General features: G+C 40.4%; 1 protein-coding gene across 11 annotated transcripts in view; it reads left to right on the forward strand.

The window, feature by feature from the left end:
• LOC121945745 (focal adhesion kinase 1-like) overlaps positions 1-12,769 on the forward strand; it is a 78,088-nt gene that overhangs the window by 11,433 nt on the left and 53,886 nt on the right. For 3 of the 11 annotated variants that reach the window (XM_088084058.1, XM_088084057.1, XM_088084059.1), the window contains exon 1: positions 3,899-4,476. The exons of 3 other annotated variants lie outside the window; for them this stretch is intronic. In XM_088084058.1, the coding sequence (XP_087940184.1) occupies positions 4,404-4,476 (73 nt within the window). In that variant the 5' untranslated portion in view covers positions 3,899-4,403. Of the gene's footprint in view, positions 1-3,897; positions 4,477-12,769 lie in introns of those variants that run through there. 5 more of the 11 variants (XM_088084056.1, XM_088084064.1, XM_088084060.1 and 2 more) reach the window with 3 other exon arrangements.

Consider the following 12,769-nt stretch of genomic DNA (forward strand, 5'->3'; position numbering starts at 1 on the left):
TAAGACATTTTATGGCCCTTAGCTTTGGTCTCTCTCTATGGCTGTTGCTAGGTAACAGTTGATCCTATGTTTTCGAGGAGGATGTTTTATAGTTGGAGCTGAGAACTTGTCATTCCTGAAAAGGACAGAAACATAATTTACATTTCCTGACCTTAACTTTGGCAAGACTCCAGTGGGAGAAACGCTTCCAAAGTTGGGGTTAAGACTGAGGTTAACTGAAACTTATAATGAGATGATGCTGTCTAACCTTGCTAGAAAGTAACAGAAGCATGGTGCTCAGTGTGCAGACTGTGTAAACCGAATATAACAGCCCAGGGAATACTCTCATTCTCAGTGCTGCTGCTAAGGATCACAAGTAAGTTTTTAGTGGAGAGCATACTGAATATAACATTCAGCCTCTGTAACTACGTTAGGAGAGAATTTATATCATAAAATAATTTTAAGTGGTAATAAAACTCAAAACACAAAAGAAGATAGATCTGGAGTCATGGCTCATAATTTGGCAGAGGCATTTGAGTACCACATGTGGTTTAAAGTCTAGCAAATTCAGTCAAGATGTATGTTTGTTTGTTTGCCTCTTGTGGCTGTAGTATTTATGACCGCAGGTGGAAAGCTTTGAGTACAGGTGTTAATGCACTCAAGACGCACAGAGGACACATTGAGATCTGATAGCTCAGACCTCATTCAGAGGTGGTCAGGGCTGCATACGGCCACATGCTTTTGGCAGAGCGAATGCAAATGTCGGTCACTTACTCAGATAACATCCTCTCAGAATATGTAGGCCTAATCATTTCTAAGCTGGCTATGTCCACAACAGCTGCATTTTTCAAAAATCCCATAGAGATACATAATGAGGGTGTCAAACGTCTTGGTTGATTTGGTTTGCCTAAAACATGCAAAGTAATAGAACCAGTCCATATTGTTTTGGTTTCCTCAATCTTCCTTTAATTCCCAGTAGACTGGGCACAGAAAATGCATTGCCGTCTAGAAACAACATTGCATTTGGTGTTTACAAACAGAAAAGATGTACGTGTTGGTTGCATATAGAGCAGGGAAAGTGAGCTCCTATCATATGTGGTCACTTGAGACATATGTGGACACACATTCTAATGTCAGGTGTTAACTGACTTAATTGAAGCTGTCCACTTCTGGTCACATGTTAATACCAGGTATAAACAGGTCCAGTGTCTGCGTAGAAAGGGAAGTGTCGGAGTGGATGGATGGCAGACATTGTTTTTTTTTTTTTTTAAACATGACCAAGATCATTGTGACCATAAAGTTAGCCAAACTCCCTACTGTACTATTGTCACAATATAAAACGTGTTTATTTTAGATTATTTGATGAGGTGTCAGGTCAGAAAATGCTTGTGTGTGTGTGTTGTTAATGGGCATTAATAAACAAAGTATCTTTTTAAATAAGTAAATATAAAACTCATTGTTGTTAGTGTTGTGCAGCTGGAAGCTCAGCTAGAAAGAGTTCACGTTCATCTTGTGCTCTGGCACGTCAGAGGAATTGAATGTTGACGTGCTTTATTGCCATTGAAGAGTTGGCACGCTGCAGGAGCAGATGAAATATGTTTTGGGAGGAGAGACACCAGAGTGAGGACAGAGGGCAGCAGAGACCTGCCGAGGGCAGTACAGACAGACAGAAGGACAGACAGAAAAAGGGGACGGATAATGAAACAAAAGAAACCGAGAAACAAGTGTGGTAAGGGGTCAAACAGTGGAATGTATGTTTTCAATGGCTAAACTTAAATCCTGGTAAAACCTTGTTTGTGTATGTTGTGTTTGTGTGTTTATGCAAGCACAGGCTGTTCATTAAAGTTTGAGCGTTGATTAAAAGTGCAGCCCTATTAGCATATTTAAAAGTACTGTCCAATCAGTTTGCCTACTTTCCACTGCATCAAGTCCCAATTACACTGTTTATTCCTCTTGTTTCTCTGCTCTCTGCCCCCCCCCCTACACACACACACACACACACACACACACACACAGAGTTAGTGAGTGGAACAGCTTTTTAGCAACCTATACACAAAACACAGCAGAGGAGAAACACTTGGCTCACACATGCACATGCTCACTTTTCCATGTTTTTCTGCACACCACACACTCCTTTTTCTTTGCTGACACTCACACAAACCTTCCCTCGCGCACGCGCGCGCGCACACACACACACACACACACACACACACACATATGCACACAATCGCCTACCTGCTTAGTCACATGCACACTCTTATACGTACAACCTCGCTCTGGCTTTCACACATAACTCTCTCACTGTATAGCCTCTCTGGTGCACTCATTTTGCCTGCTCAAGGATTGCGCTGGATGTACAGAGTGTGTGTGGCTGCAGCAGTGTGTGTGTGTGTGTGTGTGTGTGTGTGTGTGTGTGTGTGTGTGTGAGAGAGCGAGAGATTGGGATGATGTTGTGATCTAGTTGCCCTTCCGCTGCTCCAGAAGAAAGCCTTCAGAAGCCAGGCTGAGCGACACACAGCTTCGGAACGGATTTACTGCATCAATTTTTTTCTCCAACCCACTCCTGCAACATCATTTTCTCGTCATAGTCTTTCTCCATTCTGCCTGGCTTCACATCACAGCCTTTTTAGTCTCTGACTTTTTTTTTTGTGCCTCACCTTTTCCTTCTGGTCTCTGTCGCTTTATGTCTCTCTCTGACATCGGACACCTGCTTTGACCTGGTTAACTCCTGCAGGCTCAGAGCATTGTGGGAAAGCTTTGGAAGATGTGAGGCTCAGCTTCTCCCTGGGGTTTCTCCACTTTCTCTCTTCATTGCGCTGTTTTCATCTGCTTTCTCTTTCTAACATATCTTTTCTTTTTAATTATTTCTTCCTTTAATTGGTTATTCTGCGTAGTCTCTTGTCTTTCTTCTTCTGCCTCCATCCTTTTTCCTCTTGCTCTCCTTTTTCCCTCCTGCGTCGGTCACTCTACCTACCTCTCCCTCACTATGCTCCATTTCTCTACGCCCCCCTTTGCCCTACATTTCTCTCTCTTTCTTTGCTGATGCCAGTTTTTCTTTTTCTCATCCATCTCACCATCTCCTTCGGACAACATTGTGGATTTACAGAACAAAACTACTACCTTTTGAATTGATGTCATTATATGGGGTCTTACTTTGCCAGTGAGGGATGTCAGTGCTATTTTGTAACCTGGATGTTTGACACACAATGCCAAACCCAGTGATTTAAGATTTATGGCTGCAGGGAAGTCGCCGTCTCAGAATTTCATATAAAGGGTTGATTTATTGGATCCGCAGCTGTGCACCGAAGAACTGAATTTGATAATTTGTGAGGATTTATTCAGTTGCAGAATGGCCTAATGGGTGGAGAAATCAACCCCTCAGCCGCACAAGCCAGGCTCGGATGTCAGTTTTGGGAAACTTCTGCTGTGCTGAAGTGTCCTCAAGCAACCTACTGACTCCTCTCCACCCACATGGGCTCTATCTTCCTGGGAAAAAAAAGAGCCACCCTACAAGGATCATTACATATCAGGTTGCACAGCAGTAAACGTATTGTTCTGGGTTAAAGGTCATGACATGTGTTGGATGGACTGATTGCTAAGACCTGGACCCTGAGCCACTTCCCCAAGTCGTAATGTGACATGATGTTTCTGCAATCTTTGGAGAAAGTGACAGTCTTGTAATCAGTAGCTTGGATTACAAGAAACTGCACTTCAATTTTTGGTTTTCTTTTACTTGTTTTAGTTTTTTTTTTTAATATATTTTTTTATTTTTTGTAAAAGAAGGTTTGACTTCAAGATTAATGTTGATTTGGATGGATACTTTCTACTGGACCACAGTGGATGTGAGAAGCTGAGTCAGACCTTTATCTGAGTGTTATTTAAATCTCTATCAACTGGGCTTGGACTCTGATGATGGATGTCGAGTGTTGTGGCCGCTAGAGCATAGACAGTCACGGATTAGTATTTTCTCTACCTCCTGTGGGGATACTTGCTGTATCATCAGATTTTACAGTACAAAGGATATTTGACATCCTCTGTTTCCTCTTACGGGGCTCTTTTCTTTTCTTTTCTGGAGTTACTTACAGCCCTGAACTCCTGCTCTGATTGATTTTTTTCCTATCGAGTTTTCTGTGGCTATCTTGTGAGGTGGACAAAAGTTGCACAATGGATATTATCACCCACATAACCAACTTTAGCACAGTTACCAACACAGCAGGTCTCAATTGCTAACTTTTTGGGACATTTTAGGATTCTGCTGTTTGCATTTCCTTGACTTATTTATTTTATATACCAGGATTGTAATTCATAGTTGCAAAAAAGCTAGCGAAGTATCCAGTCCTAGTTGGCTCTATGCTTTTTTCGGGGCCCAGCAGGTTTGTCTGGGCCCTGTGGCCAGACCTTGAACAGCCTTCCCTACAAAACAAATGGAGAACAGCGGCTGCATCCCGCTCTGCTGGAGCAAGGGGGCCTGCATCTACGCACAGCATCCGCTACCAAGTATGTACTAATATGTGTATCAATCAACACGCCATATTATGTACTGACAAATAACGGTAACGTGTAGTTGTTTATCAAATGTGGGATGTTTCTTTAGATGGCGGTGCACCTTTCTGCCCCCTTGTATCATTATTTAGAGTGAAATAGAAAAATCATCCTCATCACTCCCTATGCTTGTTTTCATTTCTCGCTCTGCTTGGAAGCATCTTCTTATTCTGCTGAACAGAAAGTAATATCAGTAAATATCAGTAGTATCAGTATCAGTAAATATCCTTACACTGGTTGGATTTCATTTACTTGAGCTATGTTTTCTGCCTCATGAAGTCTGAATTTATGTTTTCTGAAAGATCACAGATATGGATAAAACAGAGTGGTATCACCGGAAATAATGGGGCAGTGTAACATCGTTAAAGGGAGACATGACCATAGGACACGACAGCGACCTTTTAAAAATGGCGAAATGGAAAGAATCTGTAATATAGTGAAAAGAATTATCTGTTCTCCTGCCACATTGCATTTAATGTTCTCGCAACGCTTTCATCAATGCTGCCTCTGTCAAAAGGTACATTATTACAATCTCCTACACCATCTCCTTGTTTGTTGTCAGAAAGTTTTGATTCTAGCGCAATCTTGTGGATGTGTCTCTAGCCCTTTTTACAAGATTAAGCTATAGGGCTGCTACAAAGTCCTTTCTTGTGCCGCTTTTGCTTTTTTACATAGAACAAACAAACAATAGCGGCATCATGCCACTCCATTGTGCAATTTTAGATCGCCTGCCAGCACCGTGGAAGCAAACATTTTACACGCCAATGCCAACATTTTATTAACGATAACCATGGCATGGCAATGTCAATGATTTACCGTCTCTGTTGCGTGGTGGCTGATCTCGTCCTTTGCTTGGAGGGTCAGGAGCTCCAGAATCTCTTTTTGTTCAGTTTGCTGACATTTATGGCCTTCTTCTCTAAATTAGCTGCTAACTGCTGCTAGCTAGTTTTTAAATTTCTAGTATAAAACACAGTCAAAATGTCACTTGTCCCAGCTATGATCCTGTCCTGTTGGCTGTCCCTTTTACATAGACCTTGATAAGGCACTGTTACTGCCTCTTTTGTCGGCTTAAAGGCGAGACAATTCTGTCCCTACCATTCTGCGATCGTACCTGATACAGAATGGCAAAGCCGCATAACAGTGCAATATTCCCGCCTTGAACAGGCAGTGTAAAAGGAGCTACTGTCACAATGCCTTAAAAGACACCTAAATTCTTTCCTGAGGTCCAGTTGCAGTCATGATGAAGCTTTAACTTCATGAGCTTTTTGTAACAGCTGCAGAATGAAAATAGGCACACTGAAATGCTGCAAGACCATTCACAAGAATGAACTTTGTTTTGATTTTGCTTGCAGGTCCATGTAGAGATACAGAGTGGCAAGTCACCAAAAACGTCCAAAGAAAATATCACTTGTTAGTCTATGTATTGAGCTTCATTATTTGTGTGAAGGTGAAACATACTAAAATGAAACGCAACAGTTTTTCTCTTATGCTTTGGTTTAAGCCTTTTAAAAAAAAACAAAAAACAACTGATCTATGTTGTCTTTTATATCTGTTAATTTGCCCGTGTTACAGTTGTGCTGTGCTGTAATTAGGTAGGTGATTAAGAGCGTGTGGGAGATGGTGGTTACAAGTTACCCGAGTAGCTCTGATGTTACTGGAACAGTTCACACACATGCATTCACTCATGCATTTTTAGTGCTGTTCCATTTTTTTAGTTGGCTCACTGTAGCACAAAAGCATTGCATTTATATGCAGGCAACATTTAGATCAGTATTGAACAGTCGCACATCATGTTTATGTATGTAGATAAACAGCCAATGTTCAGAGTTTTTCATCTCTGTCCCCTGGTATAGATAATGCGCATCCTTGGCAGAAGACGGAAGACAGAGTGTGGTAGTGTGGGGGAAGGGGGAGGGTGGAGGAGATTGTTTGAGGATGAGAGAAAGATGAGAGGGAGAGAGGAAAAGAGGTGGTTCAATAGGACAGGAGGATCAAATTTGAGATGTGAAGGCAGGAACTAAAAGGTCTCTGAGCATATGAGATGAGTGACTGGAAGAGATTAAGGGGGGGTGGGAGAAAAGAGTTGCAGATGAAGGAGGTAAAGGATGGAGAAAGAAAGATACAGGAGGTTTGGCATGTGAAAAAGAAAGGAAAAGATGAAGGCTTTGGAAAGAATAAAAACTGGATAAATGTGAAGAATAAGAAACTGAGGAAAAGAGGAAGAGAAAGGGATAGTGAAAGAGACAGAGAGGCCTGGGCTCCCCCAAGGATTGTGCTAACCCCAGTAACCCAGATACCAGTTAGACGAGGAGATAAACCGTCCTTCTGCTGCTGCAACGGGACAGAGCTCCACTCCAGCCTTCTGCAGTTTTACAGGCTGACTGTCAGTCACTGGAGCCCCACTGAGAGAGGGGGTGGTGGGCCTGGCAGCCGCCTGCTCCCCTCCTGGCTGCCTGCATGGCTTAGTTGATTTGATTCCTCTTTTTTTTCTGTATTTGAGTGTGTGAGGGCATGCATGGGGATTTAGTGTAGATATGTTGAGTAGAAATTGGTGCAGTGAGAAAAGGTTGCATTTGTCTTGTGCTGTATTGTGCATCTATTTTGAAAACAGTAATTTATGTAAGAGACAAGACAAAGACAAGGTTTCAGATCATTTCATGCTGTATAATTTAAGAAATCGAAAAGTATCTGTTAAACACCCTTCATCTGCACCAGAAGCTAATGCCCAATGGCTTTATGTTCACCAAGTCAGCAACATCTATTCATAACAATTTCACATATCTTGCTGACAGACAAAACAAAATATTTTCCAATTTTTGTCAAAGACTATTAAGCAAAATAACTCTTTTATCTACTTGAACTATTAATCAATCATTCAGAGTATTTTTTCATATACAGTCAGTCACATACTGTTTGTAGGTTCAGTATCAAGGGGCTTGGTGAACAACAATCTCTTTGATAAATGTTGCAGGGAAGCAAGTAAACACACATTTCTTAGTTATGTGTGATGTAATAGATTGTTGGTATGCATGTAATGAGGCAAATGTAAGTATTCCTACTGATCTAATAGGATTTCATTGAGCTGTATGTAGTATTTAGGTTAAGGTTACGTGTTTGTGATTTTGTTTCGCTATTGTGTTTTGTGTGAGTGTATGCAGTCAGTGGAGTGTTACAACAATTTAGTGCTTAATATCTAATCTGATTACTGACTGAGAGAGAGAGCAGCAGCAGATGGCTGACTGGGGTTTGTGACTCTATAGCTCCTCTGGTGCTACTGCTTCTATTTAAAAATGAGTCGCAGTCAAAATAATGTCCTCAATACATTTTTTAGCATGCCCCTCTGAGACGAGGCATGAAGGCTGGGGATGAACTAAGAGAGTAGCAGTTGTAACAACTGAAGATGTGTATGTCGTGTGTATCACAGGTTGTGTACATTCTGGATGGGGTTTTCCACAAGGCGTGTTTTGATGTATTTCCTTTAAAAGAAGCTGGTTTTGTGCCATCAAAATTCTTAGTATATGTGGTAAATTTTTCAGTCAAACCATTAACAAGAAACACCACAATGCTGATGTTGTTGTTCTGATATCCACCAAACACAGAACCTAGCATCTCACACAGTAAACTTAAATGATATGACAACAGAGCAGGGACATGACGCTGTATCAACAACAGAATATGGTCAGTGTGAAAGCTCTCTGATGTGGCCATGTTTGGGCAAAATGTGAATCCTGAATAACTGTCATTGAACAAGGTTTCTAGGATCCTTGAAATAATTGAAAGTTTGTGAATTTGGGAAAGAAAACAAGCAAGAATAGAAATTGGAGTTTTTTTGATATTGTCTGCCAACACAGATATGCTGCCATCCTCTTCACTTTTTTGGTTGTGGGCTTTTTTCGTTACTGTGGATACTTGTGTCACTTTCCAACCACTGGTGGACCATCATGATTATGCATGAAATGATGTTAATAACACTACAGAAGAGACATGATGATCACTCAAAATTAGGTGGAGAAAAAATTGAATATATCGATATTGGTATTGGTTATCAGCCAAATGAGTTGTTTTTTATCAACATATGAGATATGGGCAAAAAATCCAATATCGTGGTCCCGGTGGCTCAGTTGGTAGAGCAGGCACCCCATGTACAGAGGTTGTATACTCACTGCAGCGGCCGTGGGTTCGAGTCCAGCCTCAGCCCTTTGCTGCATGACATCCCTTCTATCTCTCCCCCTTTCATGCTATATCTGTCCTATCTAATAAAGGCAATAAAAGCCCAAATTTCAGTATAAAGCACACTATTTCACATTACAATATCTTAAAATATCGTACATCCATAGTGGTTGCTGTTGCTGCATTGGCTCGTATTTTTGACTAATTTTATGTCACTTGAGGTTTCTCTCATGCAGGGAAAATATTTTCTCTCAAACAGAGGCTAAAAAAAATTCTTTCTAACAACTACAGTAGTTCCTAGTAATTGGGCCTAGAAAGTCTTTGAGAAGTCCTTGAACTTGATGTTTAAGAAGGCGTGGAAACCCTGATTGGAGTACATTAATCAGCAGATCTTTTTCAAGGTAAACTTAATAGCTTAGGCATTTTGGGAGTGTAGTGTGTTGTGTGGTGTATTGTGACTCAAACCTCTCCCACTTTCAAATACAGTGCTGATCTTCATGGCGCTTGTTCAAAAACTATAGTATAATGCGAAATGTAGTGCACAAAGCTTTCTAATCTGAAGCATTCCCAAAAATACAAGGAGCCAGTGTTTCACTGTTTAGAAAGCTTGAAATCTCTGCAGCTACTGAGCTACTCTAATATAACTAGCTGTACTTTTTGATGTTTTTATCAGGTAAAGTGTCTGTGGTTATTAGGTAGCAGGTATTGTTACAATGAAATGATATAATGGTCTTTCTAGTAGAATTAAATCAGCAGTGCAGTCTTTAGAGACTGTAATGAGCCAGCTAATAATCCAGTGGTATCATAGCCACAGTGGTATAATTTTAATTGGATGATGATAGTAATACTGTAAGAGGGATGTTTGTAATCTGATCTCCCCTAATCTGTTGTATTAAAGCCTTGAGGGTCTGTTAAGTATGTGGCCATGCCTGTGACCATTATACAGTCACCTCTATTCATCACACCTACGAGCTCGCTTTTAATAACAGTACAAATGCATTCAGCAGACTTTGTCATCTGCTGAACATCTCCACTCTTTTCAGAATACATCTTGTTATTTGAGCTAGTAATCAACAAATACCCATTTTGTTTAAGTTTGTTAAACTGCAGACTCAATAAGAGAATCCTAAATAATATAAGTGAAAAGATCAAAATATGACTTAGCCAGCATTTCAATTTTTGTATGCCTCATGAACTTTTTGCCCAGAACGTATGTACATGAAATGGCATTTGAAACACACATTTCTATTTATGATTAAATACTTAGACTAAAACTTTTTCTTGGCAGTGAATATTTTCAGCATTTCATACACAAGAGATAAAAACTGGCCAATGTTTCAGTCCAGCTGGGATCTTCCTAGGATCTAAATGTTTTTGGAAACATATGTCAGTGTACTTTTTAGCTGTAAAACAGAGAAAGTTTGTGACCCGGCTGCCATGTTGAAAATAGTTAAGCCAAAACGGAAGCACTGCCCACTAGTCGGTGCAAATTTAACAGCTAGTAGTAGTAGCTAGTAGTAACAGTACACTAAAATATGTTTCTGAAAACATTTGAGGTGAGAAATGGGCATCTAGTGACAGAATCTTTGATTCATGTTTGATCAGCGCTGCTTAGTTTGACAGTCCACAGTTCACAAGCTGTGATTGACGTGATTGATGGTTGTGTTAGAGTCTTAGCTCTGATTTGTTTTCTCGATTTTTGCAAATTCCATTAGAAACACTATGAGGAAATTAAGGAACCGCATTTTTTCACAGATTATCTGCCTCGTGTCAGGATGTAGTGACAGTTTTTTTTAAAAAAAACAACCTTTTTCTCATATTTGCAGAAAAAATATGTACTGTAGCTTTAAGAAGAATCACAATACAGATGACTGATTCCTAAAACAATCCAAATAAAAAAATAAAATTGTTAGAAAAAGGTTAAGAATACCAAGAAATGTGTCATAACATGAAGAAAAGACGTGGGAGGCTTACGTCACATCAATCACCAAGTAAAGCCTCCAAGAAGGAAATCTTGTGCAATGCTGCTCTATAGATACAGGAAGTAATAATACATGCACACACACACACACACACACACACACACACACACACACACAGTTAGTATAGCAAATTCTTACAAGAGAATGTTGAGTCGTTATCAGATACATAGTCCTTTACACTTTGATGCAGTCATTTTGTGTGTGCGCGCTGCTACATGCACACATACACACACAGAGATGTATTTCAGCACGTGTCTTTGAAGAGGCAACTCGAGGTCAAGCTGTCAAAAGTGCTGAGCCAACTTTCCCTGGATCAGTCTCCATATTTCGGTCTCTGTTTCTTTCTCCCTTTTCTCTCAATCTGAATTGATCTGACCGACAATGACCTGAACACAACTCAGAAAAATGCTGAATGTAGTGATGTGATGTTAACAGTAGTGATTTTTTTGCTTGCTACAGGCTGTTCAGAACAGTAGTCAAACAACCTGGGTCGGCAGTAACTGTAACTGAATACACAGCTTGTCAGTTGGATTTATTGTCTCTATATTTTGTGGATTAAGTAAATCATCATATAAATAACCAAATCTTTGAGCCCAGAATTTCCCGGTAGATGATGATGATGCAGATCACAATTTTAGTCTTTTGGTAAGTTTTTAGTCATAGATTACATCCCCAATACTGGAAATTAGCCATGAAATTAGCCATCAATAAGATTCAGTTTACTTGTGTCTTTTTTTTTTTTTTCCACTACATGATCCCGAGCATTCACAGTTGGCTGAAACCAGTCACTACAGTGATGATGACTCAACAAAGCCTGCAGGGGATATCCAGGAAGTGACAGTATGACACAGGAAGCAGCAGACTGTGTGTCTCACACAAGGATAACATTTCTAAGGATGAACCTATGCGAGAAACAACCTTTAAAGCAACCTTCTGTTTAAGTCTCTTTAAGACCAACCCTGAAAAAGCCCAGCCTGCTCTGATTGGTCAGCGTTTCAAGGTCTTCAGTGTCTTGCTCTCTGCATTACTCTGCACCGTCATTGCAGCCAGGGAATGACTGTAAGAGAGTATAGCGACACTTTCTGCTGTGAAAAATCTTCAGTAAAAGCTTCTAAATCAAAATCTTCACATCTGGACATGATCCAGCAGGAATATGATCTGAAATCAGGTAGAAATGAACAACACTGGCAACCAAATTTACATGTTTTCTTTGATTAGTATGTAAGCTCATGTAGCACCGTAGGCTATCTCATGCTAACACTTGCAGTTGTGTTCTCGGAGCAGATGACCACGTAAAGAAATCTGCTTGTCAGGAAGGTAGAAAAAACTATTGAAAACAGAGGTTTCTGCTCACAGGGAACTTAAACATACGTTTACCTCATTATTTGAAACTTTGACCTAATTTAATAACATTTAATATGAACATCTGACATTGTTGCATCATGACATGAGAAAAAGCGTAAGAGTCCTGAGACACAAAAGAAGAATCTGTGGAAACTGTGGATGGTTTGTGCTTGGTTTCGCTTGATTATGAAAGTCTGCTTGGTGAGAACTGCAGTGTGATATTATTCCTGCTGTAGCCTTGTACTGTGGCAATAGAATAAATGTTACATGTGTTTATCTGTAAACTCATCATTATGAATAAGCCAGTAAGAATCATCCCACTTTTAGGCCACAACCTGCCTACTTCAAGCATCTACCCAGCTGCAGCCACTGCCATTGAACACCAGTATGTCCAGGACAATTTACTAATCCTCCTACAGCAGACCTTAGCGTGTCAAGCCAGATTTTACAAACACCAGATTGGAAAGTGCAGCCTAGCAGCCATGCAGCTGGTTGACAACAGTAGAAATCTGCCTTAGGTGACTCTGGTATGGCTTGGGCTTGTTGGACACTTCCAGTCTACGCTGCAGGTAGGACAGAATGACCTGTTTACTGACAGACTGGTTGACTGACTGGTGTTGGAGTGGCTTACTGTTAAACTCAGTGCTTGAAAAGAATAACTGCCTGGTTGATTAAGCTGTTGGTTGTCCACTTTGACCTGACGGTGTTTCCCACAGGGAATTTATTTATTTGATCTCATCTGATTTATGTTG

Source organism: Plectropomus leopardus, chromosome 11 (genome assembly GCF_026936395.1).
Source record: "Plectropomus leopardus strain MGB_pleo_1.0 chromosome 11, ASM2693639v1, whole genome shotgun sequence".
NCBI lineage: Eukaryota > Metazoa > Chordata > Actinopteri > Perciformes > Serranidae > Plectropomus > Plectropomus leopardus.